Source organism: Micropterus salmoides, unplaced genomic scaffold, assembly GCF_014851395.1.
Source record: "Micropterus salmoides isolate LMB-PRFRI ecotype aquatic unplaced genomic scaffold, ASM1485139v1 Ms_hic_scaffold_1, whole genome shotgun sequence".
NCBI lineage: Eukaryota > Metazoa > Chordata > Actinopteri > Centrarchiformes > Centrarchidae > Micropterus > Micropterus salmoides.
The window spans coordinates 3386100-3409969 of NW_024040040.1; the positions used below are offsets into that span (position 1 = coordinate 3386100).

Genomic DNA, 23870 nt, shown 5'->3' on the forward strand with positions numbered 1-23870 from the left:
AAACATCACTGCAGATCCATCTCACCCCGGACACAACCTGTTCCAGCTCCTCCCCTCCGGTAGGCGCTACAGAGCACTGTACGCCAAAACCAACAGACTCAGGAACAGTTTCTTCCCACAAACCATCACTCTGATGAACAGCTGACCCTGACTCACAGTGTCAGGAACTATTTCTGTGCAATAACCCAGTCACTCTAATCAGCACCTGTTTACTGGCAAACACTTATTATTTATTTATTCATTATTCTCTATTTCAGTGCTGTTCATACTGTTATATTCTCATATTTTATACACTGTATACCAAATCCACCAACCTCGTCATTACTCCTGCACAAAGTACTTATTTATTCCTGCATCCTTTGCACTCTGCTCACTGCACTATTTGTCAATATATCTATATTGATTTTGTGCAGCAAACCTTTAGTTCAAGTTTCAAAGGCGTTTTTCTGTTCTTGTCCACCAGGTGGTAGAAGCTGCATTTGTAAAATGTCTTACTTCAGATGCTTTAATTTGGATTTATTAAGACATTAATATACATTGTCATATCAGAAACAAATGACCATGACCATAAGAGCAAAATATTCGTGACAACAAATGATCAGATTCATTACAGCACAAATTCTCAGGAATATACTTTCATAATAACCATCTACCATGTAAAAGGGGAAAAAAAGGACAAAAGCAATGCCATCAAAACAAAGCAATTAACAGCAATAAGAACATTAAAAAACAGTACTTTTTAAAGGAGAAAATGGAAATTAAAAGCTTGAATAGACTGGACGGTTCTTATTGTCTAATGTACGGAGGCCCAAAGAGTCCACTTTTAAATAAATGAACACGATGAAACTACTCTGAATAAATACAGATAAAATATATAATTTAACCTTGACATTGTGAAATAATCCAATACATTTTAAAACTGATTGTTTTTGATTGATTGAATGTCTTTCATGTAGCTCATTTTTATTTTATAAATTCAAATCGCGTCAGTGACGTGATTGGTAGTCCACTAAAGCTAATCACACAACTGCTCTTTTAATTTTGATTTACAGATAAACATTGCGATGAAAAATGATTTAAAAAAATTATTAATTGGAGAAAAGGACGTTTTGAGATGAAAACAGCTGGAATTAATTAAAAATTAGCTGCAGTGATATTATTTCATTTTGAAAAGAAGCAGGATTAAGAATTTAAGAATAAGATAAGAAAATTTGTGAATTTATTCATATTATTGTTTATTTAATGATGCCTTTCTTATTTTAATATTCAACTCTTTAAGGCTCCACACTGATGCAGCTTTAAGTCTCTCCAGATTTGGCTAAAGCTCAATTAGAAACTGAAGACAAATGCAAATAAACAGCTGCTTTATCTGTAGACTGAGTTGCCTCGGTGTCTTTCTAGTTGACGTCTTGCTATTTACAACACAAAAGTGAAAATATCTCTTTAAATGTCAAAGTTTGTTACTTTGAGCTGAGCTTTTTAAGCATTTTGGGTCCATTTTAATTTGGAAAATCTTGTTTTTACGTGTTTGACAGGCAAAATAACGAATACTGAGTTTGTGTATTCATACCAGGACCAAAAGATAATATAAACATACTCCTATTTGTTACTTACTAATAAAACCTCTTATTTGGCTTTTAACATGCATGAGATCAAGGAATGAACAGAAAATAAATGAATTGTTCAAATAATTCAGTATATAATTAAAATATATTCAGAAGTAGCCTCTTCATGACGCATTCACGTCATAAATCATGTTCTCAATCCTACAGGAAACAACATCAGCTGCTGTCAGTAACTGGACCTGGTATTAGTTGGTGCCCGTTTATCCTACTCTGTACGGGAGAAATAAATGCCACACTGAGTACAAGTGAAGTAAGTTCTGTCATAAAAACATGAACACTTTAACCTGAGTTCATGACTCGGCTTTTAAATATGGCGGCCGATTAACAAGCGTGTCCCACGAAGCCGACACACGTGCAACTTCGGACATCGTGGTCATTCGTGAGTTTTGGCGTGCTGGAACGAGGCTTCGATTGAACTATCTTCCCTTCCTGAAGCTATGAACTCACCATCACATCCAACTTTTTAAGACTGTCACCATTTATTTAACCAATTCTTTTGTTTCCTTTATTGAATCTTGGGGCAACTTTTAACTGCATTTGTGCCAATAACTTGTTTTGTTTATGTAATTTTATCAATTTGAATGGATTGAATGTACCTTTTTATGCATTACTTCACCTCGTGTAAAGTGATGGATCAATGCGGTCAGATATTCACAAAGAAAAAAACAAACCGTTCAGATAGAGTTATGATGTCGTGTTCTGACTAAATAAAAGACCTTCCACCTGAGAAATAAAGAAACGAAATGAGAAATAAAGAAACGAAATGACAAATCTACTAACGAATAAAAGATGGACGTCATTAAAAAAAAGACCATCAGCCAAAGTAATTTGTCCAAAATATAAGTTTGTGTGTTTTTCTGCTGAGGCTGACAGGAAGTGAAATGGTGGAGGTGAAAAGTTTTCTGGGTCGCGACGGCTGGACGGCGTTAGCGAGGAGGAAGCGGCTTCATCTGCAGGTCGTCGTAGGTATCTTTAGTAGCCGTGCTCAGATCCTGAAGAGATAGAGAAAAGTTTGTTCATTCGAGGAAATACGCCAGATGGAAAGTGTGTCTTGATGGTTTAACTGATAAAACATTTTTCTTTCCACTCACCTGGTAAACCTGCTCGTTCTTTCTGTGACGCTGAAGAAACAAACAACAAATATGTCAACAGCAAATCTCTGACATTAAATCATTCAATAAATGATAGAAAACTCTAATTAAATAAGATTCAATTTAATAATTAGAGCTTGTAAAAGTGTTGGTAAAAGTATTCAAAATAGTTCTGCTCACCTCTCTTTTAACAGGAAGCTCCTTATATTCTCCATCAGTGTTACGTTTGTTCAAGCCCTGAATATATAAAAACTCACATGTTACAATCCAGTACATTTTTATTTACGTAGCACATTTAAAAACCAGGGTTACAAACTGCTGCACAGGGAGTATAAAACATCTAAAAACAATATATAATATTATTAACAGGACATTATCTATGAAATCTTAATTAACAATCATTTTATACGTTGATAAAACGACTAACTTCTGTTTTAAAACAAACAAAACAAGAGTGTGAGAGTTTGTTACCGTGTAGGTGTCATCCCTGCGGTTCTATGACACATAAAGAAACAGAACAGGTAGATTGTTGAACATATTCGGTTCTGTTGAATAAAGTGTTTCTTGTTTTTTTTACTAGTAATGTTTCAGGGTTCTTTCATGATAAACAGGGTTCTTTCAGTGTCTTTCCCAGTTTTAGCTTCAGGATTTTCACTGTTCTTTTGTGGGTCTTTTTAGGTTCTTGGTTCTTTCTGCATCATCAGTTTGTTGTTGAGTTGTGGGGTTCCCCATGTTCTTAAGCATTATATAAAAGTTCTTGTGGTTCTTTTTTGGACTGTGTGTGGTTCTCTAAGGATTTGTTAGAAACATTTCTTAAGAGTTATTTCATAATGTCATGGTTCTTCAAGGTTCTTTCAAGTTTCCTGAATGAATCTCGATGAACCATGAAAAACACAAAGAACCTTGAGAGAACTGTGAAAGAACCCTAAAGTTACACAATAATAGTGGCTGCTGCAAGATAGTGATCCATGTCATAAAACAGCGTCCTGTTCTCTAGAAGCAACACCGTAAACGTTCTCCATGGAGAACCACACACTGCTACGGGGAACTTTCTGAAATACAGTCCAAGCAGAACAGCAGATATTATATATCGGTGAGACTCACTCTTCCTCTCTCGGGGTCTCCTCTGTGGTTCAGCGGGGCGTAACCTGCAGTGTCCTGACCAACCAGATCCTGAACACAACACAAATGCCATCAAACAGCAACATCAAGATGAAGGTTTATCTTCTTTATACTCGAGATTTTGCTCCTGTGTGTGTCTGTTAATGCACATTTTTATCTCTCTGAAAAGCTGAAACAGGAAACGGACAGTTTCTCGTTCCACATTATAAAATAAATATACTTCAGCAGAAGCAGCTGTTCATAAGTTCAAACACGTCCTCTATGCAGAACGATATTAAAACAGGTTTTACTTAAAGATGAGTTGTTACTAAATATACAGCCACTAACTTCCAGGTGTAACTGATAAACGTTAGCGTGCTAATGTCTGAGCAAAAGAGGTCATTTAGAGCACGGTCGACATCTCTGACCAGAAACTTAATGAATGCTGTTTGAACACTACTAATTAAACTAGTACATTTACAAAGATTTATCTTTTAGCCTCTTAAAAGAGTAGTTTCTGGAAGTTATGCTAGCTCCTGGTAGTACAGTGACTTCCTGTCTGCAAGGTCGATTGCTCTTGACTTGACGGCGCTACAAATGTTTCCTAGCAAAAGATTTCTAAAGTCTACTCACTGAGACTTTTGTGAAGTTTTAATGATGCAACCTGATTTAGTGAATCACCAGTTTAATGTAGTTAGAGTTTACTGAGGAAGGACAGCTGCATATGGAAATTGTCCTCTCTCCCCGACTCGTCACATATGGACGCATGGTCAAGAGTCATAGTTCAGCGCACTGGGGGGGGCCCTGTAGCGTCCGTTTGTGACGGTAAAGGCAGGTATATGATATTTAACAGAGAAGACTGAATAAGGAGGTCAATGGGGGCCAGAACCCGGGACTTTGAACCAGGAGACCGGGTTTGTGTCCCAATCAACATTAAAGATTTTTATTTAAGTTACGCAAGTGATGCAAGTTATTTTATTTTATTTTTAGTTATTTTAACCCAAACCAGGATCTTTTTTTCACCTCAACCAAGTAGTTTTTGTGCCTAAACCGAACCAAACTGCAAAGTTTCACAACTTTAATAACGTTTTATTTTGAAAGTGTAACCGGTCGTTTTATATTTGTTGTGGCTAAGCGTTGCTAACTTGACAGCGGAGCCCTTGACATCTAAACATGACGCTAAAAGGGCTACCCAGGGCGTTTAAAAGCGACGCCAAAGGGCCTTAACCGAGCGTCAATATGTGACGAGTCTGCAGTGAGAATTTCTTGTCATATGACCACAATTTCCATAAAATTCCGAGCAAACGTGTTGAACAGGAGAGAAGAACAGATAATATTTGTTGACTCACGCTGTAGATGCTATCCTCCGTCGCCTTCCCTTTGGGTCTGAAGAACTAAAACATTTAAGTGAAACAAACTTTAGTGACAACTGGTGGTGAACATGAGAAAAACAGGTTCTGACAGTTTGAGCTGTGATGAAAGACGCAGGTTTCGTTGTACTTTTTACACTCAGCAGTAAACCTGGTGAATTAAAATGAGCAACATGTCGTAGGTGACCGACCTTCTCCCTGATGAACATGCCGGTGATGATGAGGCCGTACAGACCCAGGAAGCCGTCCAGGAGGTAACACATCCGAGGGTCGTACGGCGACAAGGCCTCTGTGGAGGTCAAAGGTCACACACATGTACAACGACTTGTTATTAGGCAGCAATGTAATAATCAGTACAAACTCAGATTGATCAAACACAGTGATCAGTAGGGGTGGGGAAAAAATCGATACAGCATAGTATCGTGATATTTGCCATGGCAACTGTATCGATACACGGACGCCAAGTATCGATATTTTATTATATAAATAGCAGATGGGAGTTTTAACTTTTTGGTACTAGAATAATAAAATCTATTGCTTTTTTAGTCCACTAGGAAACTTAACAGGACCATATAGAGGACTGAAAAAGTTAAAGATAAACAGATGTTGACAAAGTTTGACTTTAGGGACCTAATTGGAAGTTGGAAAAAGGTAATAAATTGCAATATATCTCAATATATTTAAAATCAGAACATAAATATTGTGATAATATCGTATCGTGGGGCCTCTGGTGATTCCCACCCCTAGTGATTAGAGGCACAAGCTGGAGCAAGAGGAGAGTACAAACCTTTATTCACTCTCTGTGGTGCGTTCGAGTGCAAACACAGACAAAAACATTGTGTCCCAAAAAAAACAAAGCTAAATAATTATTCCTAATTACAAATCAGTGACTTACAAGGGTCGACAAGTCGACTCCCAAGATGCATTTCACTGACATACACAGAGCTTCTGATTCTGCATCTGGAGCATCAATTTACTTTCAGATTTGTGGTAAATTTTGGATGAATTCAGCAACTAGGATGACACGTTTGCTTTGCAACAGCAGCCGAGGATCATGGGTATTTTTAGTTTTTAAAGCTGTTGTGGAAAGAGGAAAATAACATGATATATTTTAGTTCTTTGTTCTTGTTGTAAAAAACTGACATTTAAAAACTAAAATACACCATTTTACAGTAAGAACGAGACCACAGGAGCTGCTCACATGCAGCTTGGATCGCTGACGTGTTGATTGACAGCGAGACGGACCAATCGGCTCGTGTGCAAGCGTCACTGAAACGGTGGGCGGGATGCCAGCTGGCACTGAGAGGGTTAATACAGTTGTTTTTCTGCTGTGTGTGAAGAAGCTCAGTGGTTTCCTCCATCACTCTGACAGGTGTGTGTGGTTCAGTGTGGGTGTGTGTACAAATGACTGTGTGTGTGTGTGTGCGCTTGTAAAACTGAAACAGAGCATCACCGCTTCACAAAACCTCATTAAACATTCAAACAGGTCAGATTCACTCGTCTGTCCGACATGGATTCCCTTCAGTTTAAAGGTTCAGTCAGTATTCGCTGATACTATGTTTTAAATTTGTTTTAGTTTCTAATGTTTTCATGTCTTTACTTGACAAAAGGGTGTGTGGGAAGAGAAATGAGATGCTGTCAGATGTTTATCTGACTCCTACAGGGAAATTTAGTTCAGAGGTTTATTTAATTTAATTTCTGCAGTACAAACTGTTGAATGTTTCGAGAACGAGACACTTTCTCTCCAGATTTTTAGTTTAAAATGTGAAATAACCTCGCTGAATTTTTGTTTTACTTCTTTATAATAAAACATTATATTACTAATGTCAGGATGCAACAACAGGTTAACAGACTTTATTAACGGAGCCGTGCGACACTCATAATAATATGTTTTAATGCTCAACACGAGGGTTAACAACAAAACAGCATATGTTGCGTTAATGAGTTCAGTAAAACAACCCTTGACCACTGTAGTTTATTCTGACTGACGCCCACATTCATCGTCCTGCAGACCCAAAACAACCCATGAACACTAGAGCACCACAAGGAGATTCATCCGCAGCTGAAAAGTGTCCCTTAAAATAGCTGATTTAGGAAATAACTTGGCCATTAAACATCAAATTATATATCTGTGACGTGAAGGACTTTGTCTGCAGGTATTACTCCAAGCTGCACATAGAGCCCTAACAACCTCAACAAGGTAACTTTAAATTTGTTTTTGAACAAATTTGTGATGTGCAACCAAGAAATGTACTGAGCAGAACATTTTACAGTGTAAAAACAACCAACAGAATATTGACACTGTCCCTACACTATCTTCTTCTCCTCATTCATCAGCGCACATATCTGGAAAATTAGATCATATTGGCTGATTTATCTACAGCAACTGAAGCTGTCACGTAAAGTTAGTGAAGTTAAAGTAGATAGATGTAATATAAGTATGGTATCTGAATAAATGTGTGTTTTCTAGTTAGAAGGCAACAGAAAGCTTTACATTTGTGTTAAAATAGCATATAAACATCATTTATAATGGATTCAGTGAGGTCTGCCCTAATAATATACAGTGAATCAAACTGACTCAAATGTTCAGTTATTAAAGCTGATAGGAGGGAGGAGGCCGGGGTCACAGGAAGACGTGCGAAAGCTCATGATGGAAACTTATGATGAGACGAGGAGGGCCTCAAACCACAGAGATAAATTTACATTAGCGTAACTCCTCTCTCACTTTAGGTTTAAAGTGAACTAAAGAGTATTTCTTGTAGAGTTTATTCATGTTTCTAGCGCTACGATGCTTATTTGATTCGTCCATCGACAGAAAATTATCTGCATTTTGTCAATCAACCTTGTTACGTAAAAGCTATAATGATTATTATAAGATGCGGTGGTTTCCAAAACAAAGTTACAAAGCCCTTTACGAAAAGTAAAACAGAACGAAATACCAAACAATAATACAAGATGATAGTTTTGGATTTTGAAAATCATGTAACACTACATGCAGGTGGCTTTGTGTTGTCTTTGAGTTGTTCTTTAGTTTAAAGTTTTACCTGAGCAAACACATATGTGGAGCTGCAACTCGTCAATCAACAGAAAATTAATTCTATTAATCTATTTCAATAATCATCGTCATTTTTAAAGAAAAGACTCGGACAAAGCGAGACAGCTGAACGCATCACTTTGGACTCCGGGAAACTTGGATGGACATTTTTCGCGGTTTACTAAGAAAATACCCTGAAGATTGATGTACTGATAATGAAAATGTTTGTAGTTTGTGAGAAGTATCAGGAGAACATCTTGACATTTCTCTCCATCAAACCTAAACCCTCGGGCCAGCTCAGAGTTAATTTGTTACCGAGTAAATTATAACAACAGATAACAAGTTTCTCAGCTCCAGGAGAGCTTCGTGTCCATCTGAGTGCTTCAGCGTTCACGCTCAACATTATCTATGTGTGAAATAAACCCGCTAACCACTTGTCACGCCTCTTATCACAAGCATCAGCTTCCCTGCTCTGACGTCGCCATGGCAACACACATGATACACTGCTATATGGGGGGGGGGGGGGGGGGGTGATATAAATACAGAAAGATAAGTGCAAAGATAGGTTGGATAGAAGCTGAACAGGAAGTCAGCGCTACAGCAGCTTTGTATGTGTGTGTGTGTGTGTGTGTGTGTGTGTGTGTGTGTGTTTGTGTGTGTGTTTGTGTGTGTGTTTGTGGTTAGGGTGTATTTGTGGTCATGATGGACTTGTGATCTGATGAACGTGGCAGGACAAGTGACAAGTGACATATACATGCCATCAGCTCAGTTTCACACCCACTTGCAGTTCTATTCAAAACGTGCTTTAGGAAAGTTCAAATTTAAGCGGTACTTAAAGTTGCTGCAAGCCAACTTTAATTTTGAGATTCTTCTTGCAAAATCAAAAACTGAAGTAATTCCAGTCGTCAGATTAATGTAGCAGAAGTAAATATATATATATCAGAAGTTTGAGTAAAGATCATTTTTGCACATCAGCAGTCGTCGTTGTAGTACTTGTAGAAGTATAACTAAGAATTAGGGGTCGTTCTAGCAGAGATAGAAGTAAAGTTAGTTTTATTAATAATAATAAAATCACTCAACTGAAAAAAAGCAGCTCAAAGCGCAGAAAGAACTTTCCATTTTCAAACAAAAAGAGGTAGCAGTCAGTCTTACAAAGGTGTAAAGTACATTTCCACAAGTACTATACTACTTTATATATATTGAGATTTTGTCTTGTTTTAAATTAAGTCTACATTTCAAGCTGTAAATGTTACAGGTGAATATAGAGTTACAGGTAAAAGATGTGCACCTCCACACCTACACGCCCATGTACATCAGGGGCTATTATACTGTAGTAGTGCTAGTAGTACTAACAGTAGTGTAGAACTTCTTTCTTACAAGACATGCAGTTTGAGATGCTCCAGTTTAATAAAAAAAAAAGATCAGAGGGTTTAAACGATGGTCAAAATGTTCAAATTAAAAGAGACGTAGCAGCAGTAGTACTTTTCCAGTACATTTACTCAAACACTGTAGTAGTAGTAGTAAAGTCTGCATCCAGTGATTAAAGCTGTCAGATTAATGTATATATATATGTAATACATATATCCACACCTGTAAACAAGAGAGCTCCTGTTCTTTCAGAATATAAATAAAGGTAGTAGAATACATAGATAAAAACATCTAAAAAGAGAAAGCAGCAGTTTTTGTAGTTTGTTTACTTGTTTGTTTATTTCTCCTGTAATTTCCTGTTACCTTTTATAGTCACATCAGTCAGTGCGCACAGTGTTGCCTTCACCTGATTGCCAGAACGTGATAAAATTTTGTCTGAAAAAATGCATTTGCATAAATTTATACCAAAAGGATGCTGCGGGGTTGTACTTCAATGAAGTATTTCCACATTGTGTTACTTCATAATAAATGTGAGAAGGCAATATTGTATTTTTTACTGCATTATATTTATCTGACAGTTTGCAGTTGTATGTTAATTCATCAGTTGGTACAATCCTGTAATTTCATATATAATAATATATCACTCTGAAAAATGAGTACTTTTACGTCTGATAGTTAGAGTACATTTTTCCGATATACCTTTACTTGAGTTAAATTTGTTTAACTGATGTTAAAATTTCAGATGCCGGACTTTTAACAGTATATTTAAATTGTAGTATTCCTACTTTTATTTAAGTAAAGGATCTGAGTACTTTGCACACAGCTGTTCTTGTAATAGTAACGACTGTAGAGTTAACAGCGGTAATATTAATCACAGTAATTGTTCAGTGTTTCTGCAGCTGTAATTTTCACCGTCCCTTCAGTGCCGTTACATCGACCCAGCACAAGACAGTGATGAAATACTCTGAAGAAAGTGTATCTGTATATATACAGTCTGGTTTGTGGTATATTGTGCTGTGTTTCTGCAAATGTGACTGTTACACACACTGATGCTCTGCACAAATGAAGTTCCTAACAGATAAATAAAGTTCTTTGAATGGAATTCAATTGAAACATATGTACGTTTATACTAACAGCTCATCTTTCCACAAGCTGACGAGTGACTAACGATACTCAAAGGTAATAAAAACTCTTTCTCTTGAGCACTTTCTTCATGTGTGGTGGATTTATTTAGTAAATCAGATACAATATCGTGACACTTTGTCAACACACACTTTCTGCAGCAAAAATCACTATTAAATCCACTTGATATGTTCCTGTCATGTACAGAACACACATTCATAAACACTTGCATATGAATACGTATTGTGTTACACTGATTTTAAAAGCCGAACCAATGATGACCGACCATTTAATAACACCTGTTGTTATCTTTCCCTACATAACAATGTTTATCCGTTGTTGTAAGAAGTTATATTAATGTTAATAAATGGTTTATAAAACACTATAATGTAGTTGTAAGCAGATTTAAAGTGCAGTGTTTGTCAACATTCTAATTCAATTCAATTCTTTTAAGACATTAAGATAATTAAGACTTATCTTATATTATTACAGTTGTAATCATTGATTTTCTGTTTATACAGCAGCCTCCACTTCTGTTTGTCCAGTTGCAGTTGTTTACAAATATATTAACAAACACCTAGATCTGATTACAGCCACATTACACTCTGTTATAAACCAGTTATTATGTCTTTATTACATAAAATCGTGAATAGGGGGAAGTATTGCCAGACAAACACATAAATAAATGATAAAAAATGTATCTATCAAATATTTTACATTGAAAAAAAAGATGATTGGTAGTAAAAGAACTATCAGCAGTAAACTTGGTCATTATTGTAGTAAGACAAGTAATCATATTCACATTGTACTACACTTATAACATAAGTAAAGTAGAGTAGGAAGTAAAATATTTAAAAGTAAAACACCTAAGAGGCCGAACAAGGCTTTCCGGCAGACTATGATGGTCATATTTTTTTGAAATACTCTGGAGAGTTTGTTTAACAGGTGGTGAAATACAAACAATGTTCTCTCTAGAAACTTTCGAGAGGACCTTGCCAGAGACGTCCGCTAGTCAAGCCTCTGGCCGTGCACAGGATCCACCATCTAACTCGCCAATTTAAAAATCATGTAACACCATACGCAGACGATACTGTGTTGTTTTAGAGGAATCGTGCACAGTCTGAATTATTATGTTACCTTCTCCAGCCTTAAGGTAAATAATACTAAATCTAAATCATGAAAAAATTACTCCTCACGCTGTTTCAGAGTTCCCCCACAAGGCTTTACATGTTTGGAAAATACAGTTTTACCCTCTATAAAAGAGACCAATAATCTCAACGCATTTATAGCTTCCATATTCGACTCCACTAAAAAAATCTTCTTTTTCCATTTCCCTTATTGGATGCACTAAGAGCTCAATGTTAATTAAACGATTAGTGGACTGTCAGATACTGTATTTGGTTATTGATTAACCCCTTAAGTAATTTTTTAGGTGAAGAGGCAAAACGTTTGCCAATTCCAGCTGCTGTTTTTCGTATCAGTTAGTTAATTTAAATGTTGGAGGATTTGGACAAAACAAGACTTTTGAAGATGATAAAATTTCCTTTTTCAGCTGAAGATACTTATGTTATACTTTCATATATATATATATATATATATATATATATATATATATATACATACATATACACACACACATATATATGTATGTCTGTGTGTGCACGTGTTATGTTACACTGTGTATGTCTGGTGTTTCTATCACCTCCTAAAAGAAAAAGACATGAATGAAGTACAAACTGGAGAACTAGTGGAAATGCACTTGGTTAGTTTCCACTGAAACTGTATAAAAATCATAATTTGATCTACTGGAAGCTAAACTGACTCAGTCTAACCAGAGCTTTCAGCTGTAAACACACATCACTCTTTTCAGTAATTCACTGAGACATTAACGGAAATCACATGTTTTCATAATTATCATAATCATTCATGACTCATTCAATTAGTTTGTTTCCATTCACAAAACCAAGAACATTTTTCCATCACAACCATAAGATGCTTCTAATAACTCACTGAACTCAAAACACAAAATTACAGCTGCAGTGATCAATTAATGGTTTAGATCATTTCAAATAGCCAGTTTCAGCCTCTCAGAGGTAACACTTTCCTGGTTTTCTTTGTCTTATATGATCGTAAAACCCCAACATTTACAGTTTCAGTGACTGTCCAACCACCAAAATCCAGATGGGAGAAGTGTTAAAATGTTTATTTATTAATGAGCACTCACAGTTATTTCATTTTACTAGCAGTATATGCAGACTTTTTCCTCTCAGCTAACATAGACGCGTCCCTGCTGTATTCCTGGAGGACGCCTGCAGGAAGCCTCCTAATCTACGGCATTAAAATTAATACATTTTTACCATAGACAAAATAATTATCAAATAAATTTGGCTAAACACTAGAACTGATAATCAAAGATCATGCAGTAAAGGACAGAGGGAAAAGAGAAATAACACTATTTATTGAGATTAAAGGTTAATTGTTGTTGAATTGTCATTTTATTTCATAACATTGTTCATTGAAAAATATCAAACTCTCATGCTTTTATTAAAGAAGACTCGAGGTGATAATGGGGTAGTTGGTTTTAATGGTATCATTATTATGGAAAGTTGTTATTTGCTAGGTGATGTAAATATATATAATCATAAAATAATAAAAAGTTTTTTTGGCGGAGTATCTATGTTCATGACTTTATCCACCCCCTCTAATGAAAAGGTGACTTCTCTTGATATGTTTTTAGTTGACGTCTCGGTTCAGCTGTAACATTAGTCGTTCGTTTCTTCAGAATCTGTTTACATTAATACAGATTTTCCAAACATGACTGAAACAAAACGGCTGCAATTTAACAAAATTAAAGTATACAGTTACTGTAACCTCCAACCATCAAACAGCAGACAGATGGAAAAGCTAGTTTTACTCTGACTGAGTGTTTCATGTGTTGATGGATGATAATATGTGTGTGTCTTTAATATTTACATTGATTCATTCAGAAATATCTCCTTCGGATCAACGTGTATCTGAATGTTCCACTGGCTTGTTTGCTGTGTAATCAAAGCAGCGGGCTGGAAACTGTTGATACAGGTTAGGTGGAAACAGAAAATGAATGGTTTTATGAGGGTAAGCACTTTATTAGATAATTCTGTGTTTGATGCCTGGTGTAAAATGCGAAGCTTCAAAAGCTCAGAGAGAAGCGACAGTTTCCTGAATGAAACTACAAAAATAAAACAGGTTGAGGTCCTTAAGAAGAATTTAGCCTGTTGCGCAACTATAAACCAAAAGGCTGCAGTTGATATAAGACAGCAGCATGTTGTGATGTATTTAGTGCTGGAATTAGGTGGGTATCTATTTGGATTTAACACCTTTTCACTTCCCAGAATGCCTTTCAACAACCCCCAGACCAAAAGGGTGTGGCCTAATTACTGTCAATCAAAAGTGGCTGCAAAGCGAGCTGAACCTCCATCCTTCTTAAATAACAGCTTCTGTTGCTAAATACAGTTTTGCAGACAGTTTATTATATTTGCGTTGATCATTTTGTGTTAAGAAGAGACATTTGAACGCCACATCAGTTCAAGATAAAAACAACTTCTACAGCTAAAGCTCTTGTCACATATCAGTCTTTGTTTCGTCCTGAGGCTCTTTCACTACCTGAAACTCAGATTTATTCTCTCTTCCCTCTTTCAGAGTGAGCAAACAACACGCTGTTACATGAAGCTGTGAATTCGTGAACTTTACAATCACTGTTCAAAACAGCCACACAAGGAAAGATTGCATTTCTACTGAACAGCAGTTTGGGCTAAAATATGCTTTTTAAGCTGAAGCTGGACAACAGAGACGACCGTGTGCACGTTAGGTGATAAACAGCCGAGCTACTGACCTTCACTCAGTCCTTCCTGAGTCCTCAGTAACAACTAACTTTAAACTAGTGATTCACTACAACAGGTTGCACAATTAAAACTTAAGAAGCGTCTCAGCAAGGAAAGACTTTAGCAATGTGTGAATATGCAACACAATCTCATCTCAGGTGGCAAAGTGTCGATATTTGACACAGAAGACGCAGTTTTAATGTGTGGTATTTATGTAGATTGGTTTTTCTGTTTAGAAAAAATACTGTGTTTTGGGTTGAAATAAGTACATTACATGACGGCGGATAGGTTACATTGCAGTTAGGGTCTGCTATGCAAACAGGAAGTGACGGTAGCATCACAAGCTAGCATAACTGCTAAAACCTACAGTTTCAGAGGTTAAATGATAAATATTTGTATTATTGTATTGTATTAGTTTGATTACTTTCCGCACACTTGTCTGTGTTTCATAGTTAGTAGTTTTAACACAGTTTATAATGAGAGGGAAATATGTGTTGATGCTAAGCTGGGTGCAGCACTTTTACTTGCAGTAAAGGATGTGAGTCCTTCCTCCAACACTGGATTAGTGTCTTCCTGTGGGCTTATTATATTTAAACAGTTACACAACCAGTCCCCACTTACAGAGATAACCATCAGAGATGTATCTTTGAGTTGCAGTCAGCTAGAAAACTCTTATCTGGCAACAAAACTTGACAGATATCGTCTCGTCTCTGCTGAACACGGACGATTATGACACAGTTTATCTGATGAGCAAAAAGAGACAGTTTGAAAGAAGTAATTTCATGTCAAGACCCTGAAAAAAAATGTAAAATTGTGTTTGGATGTCAGTTTGTTTGAGTTCCTGAACACCTGATTGAAACCAGGACACCTCACCGCTCTCTCTACAGCATGTGTTCAATTCTTTCACCTCTGTTTTCTGTTTTACTTCTCTTTTCCTGCCACTGAGCTACAGTCTGTTTTCACCTCATCGTTTCTCTCTTCCCTTCCATCTTTTATCAAAGATGGCTGCCGGGTTGAGAAACACAGCAAACCAAACTCTGTTAGTTTCACAACAGATTTCCCTAAAAACTTGCGAAACTATGCAGAAAACGTTAAATCTCCCTCATCTCTACTGTCTGTGCAATCTGTCTGTACAGTTGGTTTTCTGTAAGGTGCGCTTTTGTGTGCTGAGGACCGAAACCGTCGTCTCAAAAAGCGCAGAGCGTTTTCTGTCACCGCAGCAGCCTCGGTCACATGACCACCACAGCGCTCTGAAGCTCAGTTTGGGAAAGACGGTTCAGCTTTAAGATTCGCAGCTCAGAAAACCACAGAGCTGCTTCCTGAACTGAGGGGGTTCACTCTTTGTGGTCAATTAATTTTCTTCACTAAACTACAAAACTGAGCTGAGCCACTATTACACCTCTCACATCACGTTAATAATACAGTTTGCATCAGCACTTACTTCACATAAGAAAGGTTGGATAGGCTGTAAATCTCTGACATGCAGAGACAATACAGCTACATATTCCTCAAATAATCTCAGAAATGTAACTGAAATAATGGCAATCCCCCCATAAATGCGTTCAATTAGAATAAAAAAACAAACTTTTTGTGATTTATTTTGCATAGATCTTCAGCAAACTCTTTAATTTTGGATTTAGGACACTGAAACCTGCCTTTCTATCTACCTCAGCCTGAAGATGAAAGTCTTATATCTCAGATTACAGCTGTATTAAGAAGATAGCAACCTTTCTCAGTCAGGTTCAATGTGGCGTCATCAGTCGTGCATCATTTTAATGTTTAATGTAAAGTTGTTTTTTAATCCTGTAAACCAGACAGGCGTCAAAAATCCCTTAATTACAAGAGCAGACACGACTTAATTGTTTGAGACTCCCTGCCTGATACGAACTTTATGTTGTTAATACTTTGCAGATGTAAAAAAGACACAGCAGTTACTAAGGAAGAACAGAAGCCACATGTGTGAAGCAACATGTCTGAAATAAGCACCACTGCATAACCTCATTCTGTCACTGAATCTTAAATCATTTCCCTAATTTAGAATTTAGAGGTGTTTTCAGAGGACGTTTCTTAGACACGTGCACGCAGCGTCAGAAGTCTGGAGTTTGTTTAAATCTAATCATTTCTTCCATTAAGAACATTATAGATTTGCTGACGAGACATTACTGGTTGACTCTGTTTCCATGATCTATTATTACCCGCCATCAATATTACTTTACATCTTTAACATGCTGAGAGACGGCAGCTTTAAACAACGTAGCAGCACTTCATCGCTTTATTTTGTCAATGAATGTAAAAATAAAACTCTTATTTCTCAGTATAATGGTGCATTGAGAGGATCACGGCATCGATCGGACGTTCCTCCGTGATGTCCATCAGTCGGGGGTCATTATATATTTTGGATTTAATGTCGATTTTGAACATAATAACCCATTAACAACTTAGTAATCGAAACACGATGGACAAAATCCTTCTTATTGTTTGAATTTGTGGCATTTTTAATGAAGAATTGGTCTCCGTCAACTGTTATTACCCAGTATTGCTGTTGCTTAATGTACCGTCTGAAACATCTTGAGAGACCGTTACTAAGGTACAACACACACTTAATTTAGAAGAAGTATAAACAAAGAAGAAACTTGACGCGTGGGAAGAGATTTCTGCTGTTTCTGCTCATCTCGCACTGTAAAACTGTAAAACTTCATATTTCTCTACACTTTCAGCTCGACGCTCTTCATTTTGGTCTTAATTTGCTTTGTTTTCTTTTGTTATTAGGACATCGAGAGATATCAGAGCTGCTGTGGTGAAATCAGAGAGTCGACAGATGGTAAAATAATGTTCATTCGTGTTTTCAGTTTAAAAGATTACCACGCTAACACTCTCCAAACTCTAAATACATCTAAACTGTTTTGTGATTCAGCTTCAGTTCCCTTTGCCTCAGTCATAAACCATCACTCAGTGATGTGCAGCGCTGGAGGAGTTTCTAAGATGGAGGCGATCTTGCATTTCGCTCTGCTGACGTACCTCCATTTTATTTTAATGAAATAATAAAGAAGTGTTTACTTTTACTTCTATTTTCACCCACTTTTCAGTCTTGATGGGTTTTAAATGTTTTTCACTGTTTGTCAGCAGCAGCTGGCATTTTCCTCAAACTAAACTGGTCTGAAGTGCTATTTAATTATTCAAACAACTCTAAACTCAAGAAGTTTCAACTGGCGCTCAAACTGATATTTAACGCTTAAATCTTCAGGTCATTTAAACTGGTCTCTTGATGGTTTGAACTGGTCTTTTGACAGTCTACACTGGTATTTAACACTCTAATATTCAGATGCTTTAAACTGGTCTTCTGATGGTCTCACTAGTATTTAACGCTCTAGACTTTATATGGTTTAAACTGGTCACTTCACGTTTGAACTAGTAATCTTCAGTTGGTTTGGGTTACAGCTGAAGCTCAAGCTGATACTGAATCATAAATACTGGTTGAGCGTTTGACCAGTTTAAGATATAAAATGTTTGGAGCACATGGTTTCTTTACTGGTACGCCACCATCAGTGACCTCATATCACCTATACCACCATTTTAGCTGATTTGGCCTTTTCACAAGCTCCTGATTGGCTGCTACAAGTTTCATTAACAAAAGTTACCAGTCACACAATGGAATATAAAAAATACAAGAAACATGAGAGGTTCTGGAAATGTTTTGAATTTAGTATAAATTTTAAACCAATGTCTGTATTAATTGTACCATTTGACTATATTTTGTTAACATGACAGTACAGAAACTGAATGAGGTTGTGTTTCCGTCTGCAGGTCCAGCTAAGAGACGCAACTAGCGTTCAAGTTCAGCATCAGGTTTATATTTTAATCCATCTTTAAAAACTACTGCTGAAATTACTTTTAGTCAGAACCACCGTACAAAAACAGACAAAAACGGACTAAAAACATAAAACATCTAAAGGGTCAAAGAATCAGATATAATAAAATACTAACTTTCGTACTTCAACCACACTCGTTAGCTTGGGTGCTAACCTGCCGAGTTAACAACGACACAGTGCTGATGAGCTGAGCAGCTGCTACAGTTAGCCTAACTGGCTAATATGCTATAGATATTTTCTAAACGTGAAATGAATTTGACGGATCAAAGAAATCCTGTTTACACATGGATGGACACAAACTAAGTTTGATTCTGTTGAGATGTTCACAAACATCCAGCAAGTCCTCCAACATGGTCGCCAGAGAGACGCCTCTTTCCTTCTTGTTTGCAACGGGGTTTTTTTATGGCATGTTCTTCAATTGTTTGTAATTTTAAACTGTTGAAACTGTGATGTCCTCACAGGAAGTCATAAATTGCTGGTGGGTCAGCTTTTGGTCCACAAAAACCACCAAATATCTACGTCACTATATTTCATGATTTCTTTTACGTTTTGAAACCAGTTTAACGTTTACGAGCTCCTTTGTGAATTGAGAAAATGTTATGAAATCCTTTCAAAACCAACTGGATTGTGATAAAAATGCATCCTTACAAAGTTTACAACATACTTTTCCTCTTTGTGCCTATTAAATCAACATATAAAAAAGAAAGGTTTTCATTGAACACTCATATTCGAGTTGGATTTGTCGACTGGTGAATTGTTTCTTGTCCTGTTTGTCTTAAAAAAGTGCAAAATGCCAAAAACAAAAGGTTAAATTAAGTTTTAGTGAATCTGCTTTAATTTTGACAGACAATACATCTGTGAATCTTTCTGTCGTGAGATTTCAAAGTGAAAAACTGATGAATCTGATGAGTCTCACCTGCCGGGGGAAACACAGAGGCGAGGACCAGCAGTCCAGAAATCCACGTCTGGAGCTCCATCCCAAACTGGTTTCCCCAAAATTAAGCTTTTCTTCAAACTGGTTTCAGTCACCGGCAACAAACTGAGACGACTGAACCAAACTTGTGTCTTCCTCTCTCGTCTTTAAGTGTAACAGGAAGTGGTGAGGAGCTGCTGCGCCAGGTGACACATTCTCTACGTATATGAATCTTTCTCCCACACATGAACAAACTCTTTCAACATGGAAAAAGAAATTCAGTTCCTCATGTCTGTTTATCTTTTTTTTTTTTGAGTTGCAGTTTTTGATGTTTCAGCAGAGAATAAATCTTAGAAATCTTAATCTGTACCCGATGTTGGGGGAGGAAGGTTCGCTTTCTCTAAACCCAACCTGGGGATCAGTATCCCTCCAAGAAGTCGCAAGATAAACCTGAAGGGCTTTAAAAATGATTTATGGCATCAGAAAGATGATTGAACAGAGTTTTGGTACAAAACATTGTATATTTGTCTAAATCTTCTGTAATCTTTGCTTGTTCTGGAGAGAGTCATGGAAATATTCTGAATTTCAGTCTGACTGTATTAATTGCGCCATTTGAGTAATTTGGCCTGACAGCACAGTTGGAAGAGTATGTAGTGAAGTAAAGAGTTGTATCCAAAAACATGAGGTCCATAAGTTGCACTTTGGTGATGTTCACCAGCGTTGATTTACACTTTTTCCTCGTCTTTCAAAGGCAGCTTAGTAAAGAACTCTGGGACTTTGTCATCGATTTACTCCTCCACACCAGAAAACTAGTGACGTGCGATACCACTGAATTCCTATACGATACTAATACTTTTTACATATTTTATTTCTAGTTTAATGTGACCTCCCTCTCCAGTTTCAGAGAGAAATAAGGAGTAGGCTGTAGCCTTACCAATTCAAAATAACAGATGCATAATGACAAGACATCAAACTACTGTCATATTCTTTAATTAGAATAAAAATCTCCTGCTCAGAACTGCTGCTTCATAACATCATCATATTATTTTGACTTAATCTCAGATGTTTAGCGAAGTTTGCGGTGTTGCCAAAGTATTTCACTGTCTTTGCACACACATCACACAGAGCAACATTACCTTCACAGCTAAATATAGCCAGACGTGACTGTTTCTACAATCGGCCAGAGTCAGTGTTCAGTCGGGGAAATGTAAAGAGCTGCAGCGGCTCACTTCAAAGAAGCTCTGTCACAGAGCCGTAGCACAAGCGTGACTTTGACAGGCAGAAAGAGAAGTAGTTCCAATCAACTGAGTATAATTAGACCATCCTGGTGACAGTAAGATACTTATGATAAAACACACACTCACTCCAAATGGCTGAGTTTAGATTTCAATCCTTTTATCTGAGTATCAATCCTAGAGCAGGTGTCAGATATATTGATGCACACATCACTAAACTACTTCTTCATCAAGCATAATAAAACTCATACATCTCCCTTAAAAATTACAGACACTCCAGTAACTACTTAAAACAGTTGAAAAACTAGATTGTGATGTCGAATGTAGCACAATACAAAAGTACTGGCAGGATTACTGGTGTTTAAAAGCGCAACATTTTAAACTTACAAATATTCATCATGAACACAAAGCTGGGAAATATCTGAAAATATATTTTTTTTCCCCTCAGACTTTGGACGGCAAACCAAAAGAGACAAACCTTTATCTTGTATGTGCTGGATGTTTATGTACCGTAAAACTTCAATTAATAGCCCGGGCTTTTATTATCTTCAATCACTGAACTCACCCAGCCTATATCTGACACAGGCCTTTAATTCCATCTCTCTTGTTTACCATGCCAGAAAATCTGAATGAATTATACTTTGGTGCTCATTGTTTCTGCAAAATGACAAATGATTTGTGGAGAATTTATTGATCGAACAATATTGACAAAAGTTTAAACATTTGTTTTTGAATGAACGATCTAAGCAGCTTAGATTTAGCTCAAGCAGGTGACCCAGTGGACTTTGAGAGGTTTAATACATCCAAAGAACTTCTATGAAAACCAGAGCAGGTGTCCAATTGAAAGCAGAGTTTATCTGTCAAAACGTGAAGCCACAGCAGGCCAGTAAAATTGACAGGTGTCTAACTGGGTTAATTACGACATTATCAACATGGCTTAAAAAGAGGTTTCAGTAGATCTATGTCAAAAAACATTTTTAGCAATTCAGTTCAATTTTATTTGTATTGCGCCAAATCACAACAACAGTTATCTCACAGCGCTTTTCATAAAAAGAGCAGGTCTAGACCGTACTCTATGATGCTATTTACAGAAGCCCAACAGTTCCCACCAAGAGCAGCACTAGGAGACAGAGGCAAGGAAAAACTTCCTTTAAGAGGCAGAAACCTCGAGCAGAACCATGACTCAGGGTGGGCGGCCATCTGCCTCCACCGGTTGGGGGTGAAGGAGAGAGAGAGGGAGAGAGGGGAGAGAGGGGAGAGGGGAGAGCAAGAGAGAGAGAGAGAGAGAGGGGAGAGCGAGAGAGAGAGAGAGAGAGAGAGAGAGAGAGGGGAGGGAGGCAGCCTACACAATGTACACACAGAGGTACAGACAGTAAAGGTAATAAGGTAGCACAAACTTTATTTAAAAACCTGGATTATGGACAACAACATTAAATTTCTTACCTCACTGTCTACTTATTAGAAGGAGTTGGAACAGTGAGATGTGATTGAAGGTAGTAAGTGCAAACTTCTGTTTAACAAGGTTTAAAGGTTCAAACGCTCACATTCACAACAATTATGAGTCCTTAAACATTCAACAACTACAGCTCCTATAAGGTTTTAAGAGCCTGCTGAGAGCTAAGGCTCATGGGAGATGTAGACATTAAAAGATGACAACCTGTAATTGCACACAGTCAAACTTTTGGGTTTCTCTTACAGTAAAAGTTGTTTTGTAGAAATAGCTCTCAGCTCCTGTCAATAATAAATGAAATCAAAAAAAAAAATTAAGTTAATTCATTCATGGCATCTGTAGATCATTTTATCTGTAATAGTTATCAAAACACTTTCCACATCTGAATCTGTATTTCTGTTCACTCCCTTCGTCTATGACAAAGTTATAAAATGTAGCTTACTGCAGGTGCTTCCTATCGCAAATCCGAATCCAAATCACGCACTGTAAAATCTTAGTTTTACTGAATGGAGTTTGGTGTGTTGAGCTGCATGGAGCCACAAAACCTAACCAAGTAAGAAAAGGAGAAATACTTGCAATTTAAAGTGTGTTTCCTATTAAATCAAATACATAAAATGGTAAAGAGCAACATTTTTTAACTTTAAGATCGCTTCAGTTTTGATGACTTTAATGTAACTTTTAAAGTACATTAAAGAGAGAAGTTTAAATGTTCTTAGAAAAGTTTTATATTCTTATTTAAAGCTTTCATGTCTCTGCAGTGAAATTATGAAAAAAATGGAATGGTATTTTTTAATCCTCTTCTGTTTTTATGTGTTTGATTAGAAACTCAGCGGCTCCCTCTAGTGGCCAAACGCCAACATTGCAGCTGGCTTCTTATGACAAAACGACACACCTGATAATATTTCACACACGTGATGTAATTTCACACCCCTATGGACACATAAATAATCACACATCTACATCTTCTAACTCTGATTTGAACAACAAAAACCTAAGATTCACTGCCAAAATTGGAATTGGATGAACTGAGAAACTAAAAACAAGTCAAAAACATTGATAAACATATTGATTGATGAGGAAGAATCACTGCGCTAATGATCATTTTGTTCAATACTGTGATCAGCGTTATTTGTGTTGATTGGAAGGAAAAAACAAGAGATCATAAGTATATTTCATTTTAGAGAATTTAAACTCCAGCAATCATACTGATATATATTCATCTGTCAATCATTTTATGATAAAATTGTCGCCAAATTACACAAGTATTAATTGAAGACTTTTAATTTTAATTTTCTTTGTTAGTTTTGAGAAAATGTGCATCTACTAAAACTAAACTTGAATGTTTCAAAGCCTTTGATACTGATTTAGAAGACATTTGTCTCTGTGTTTAATTTGCGCAAACTGAAATATTAGAAGTAAATAATTTAAAGAAACATCTGGCCAATTAGTTTTTCAACTTTGAAACTACAAATTAACAACTTGAAACTAAACACATAAACAGCAGCTCCTGAGTATTTCATGTTGTCTTGTAGAAAGAGATCAGGTTTCAAACCTGCAGCAGATCTTGCAGGTCGACCCTGCAGTACCATCAACCAGAGAGAAACACAACCAGTGAACACAAACTCTCAAAGACGGATCACTATAAAAGTAAGAAGCTGTCTCATAATTATGACATATACCTATTATTTTTAAAAAACATATTTGTCTTGCACTTTTGACTTCACATTTCACAGTCTTTGAGTTACTATCAGATCATGTTGACTTAAAATATGATCACAGTTCTGACTATCTCATAATTTAGAATCTGAATTTCAAAACTTGGACTTTTTTTC

At 36.7% G+C, this 23870-nt stretch overlaps 1 protein-coding gene across 1 annotated transcript; it reads right to left on the reverse strand.

The window, feature by feature from the left end:
- Nucleotides 1–495: 495 nt before the first annotated feature.
- Nucleotides 496–19524, reverse strand: LOC119914246 (T-cell surface glycoprotein CD3 zeta chain-like). The gene is made up of 8 exons (XM_038733455.1): nucleotides 19357–19524; nucleotides 5379–5476; nucleotides 5167–5211; nucleotides 3821–3889; nucleotides 3188–3211; nucleotides 2897–2953; nucleotides 2717–2746; nucleotides 496–2617 (listed from the first exon to the last, which is right to left on the reverse strand). The coding sequence occupies exons 1-8, from the start codon at nucleotides 19415–19417 to the stop codon at nucleotides 2552–2554; spliced, it is 450 nt and encodes a 149-aa protein (XP_038589383.1). The 5' UTR covers nucleotides 19418–19524; the 3' UTR covers nucleotides 496–2551.
- Between the last annotated feature and the right edge of the window lie 4346 nt (nucleotides 19525–23870).

What these genes read in the sequence shown, in the direction of transcription:
- LOC119914246 (XM_038733455.1), bottom strand. Translation starts at nt 19,417, where the DNA reads ATGGAGCTCCAGACGTGGATTTCTGGACTGCTGGTCCTCGCCTCTGTG. An exon ending in GCATGTTCATCAGGGAGAAG is followed by an intron (nt 5,212 to 5,378) that starts GTCGGTCACCTA and finishes TAAATGTTTTAG; the next exon opens with TTCTTCAGACCCAAAGGGAA. An exon ending in CGGAGGATAGCATCTACAGC is followed by an intron (nt 3,890 to 5,166) that starts GTGAGTCAACAA and finishes TGTTGTGTTCAG; the next exon opens with GATCTGGTTGGTCAGGACAC.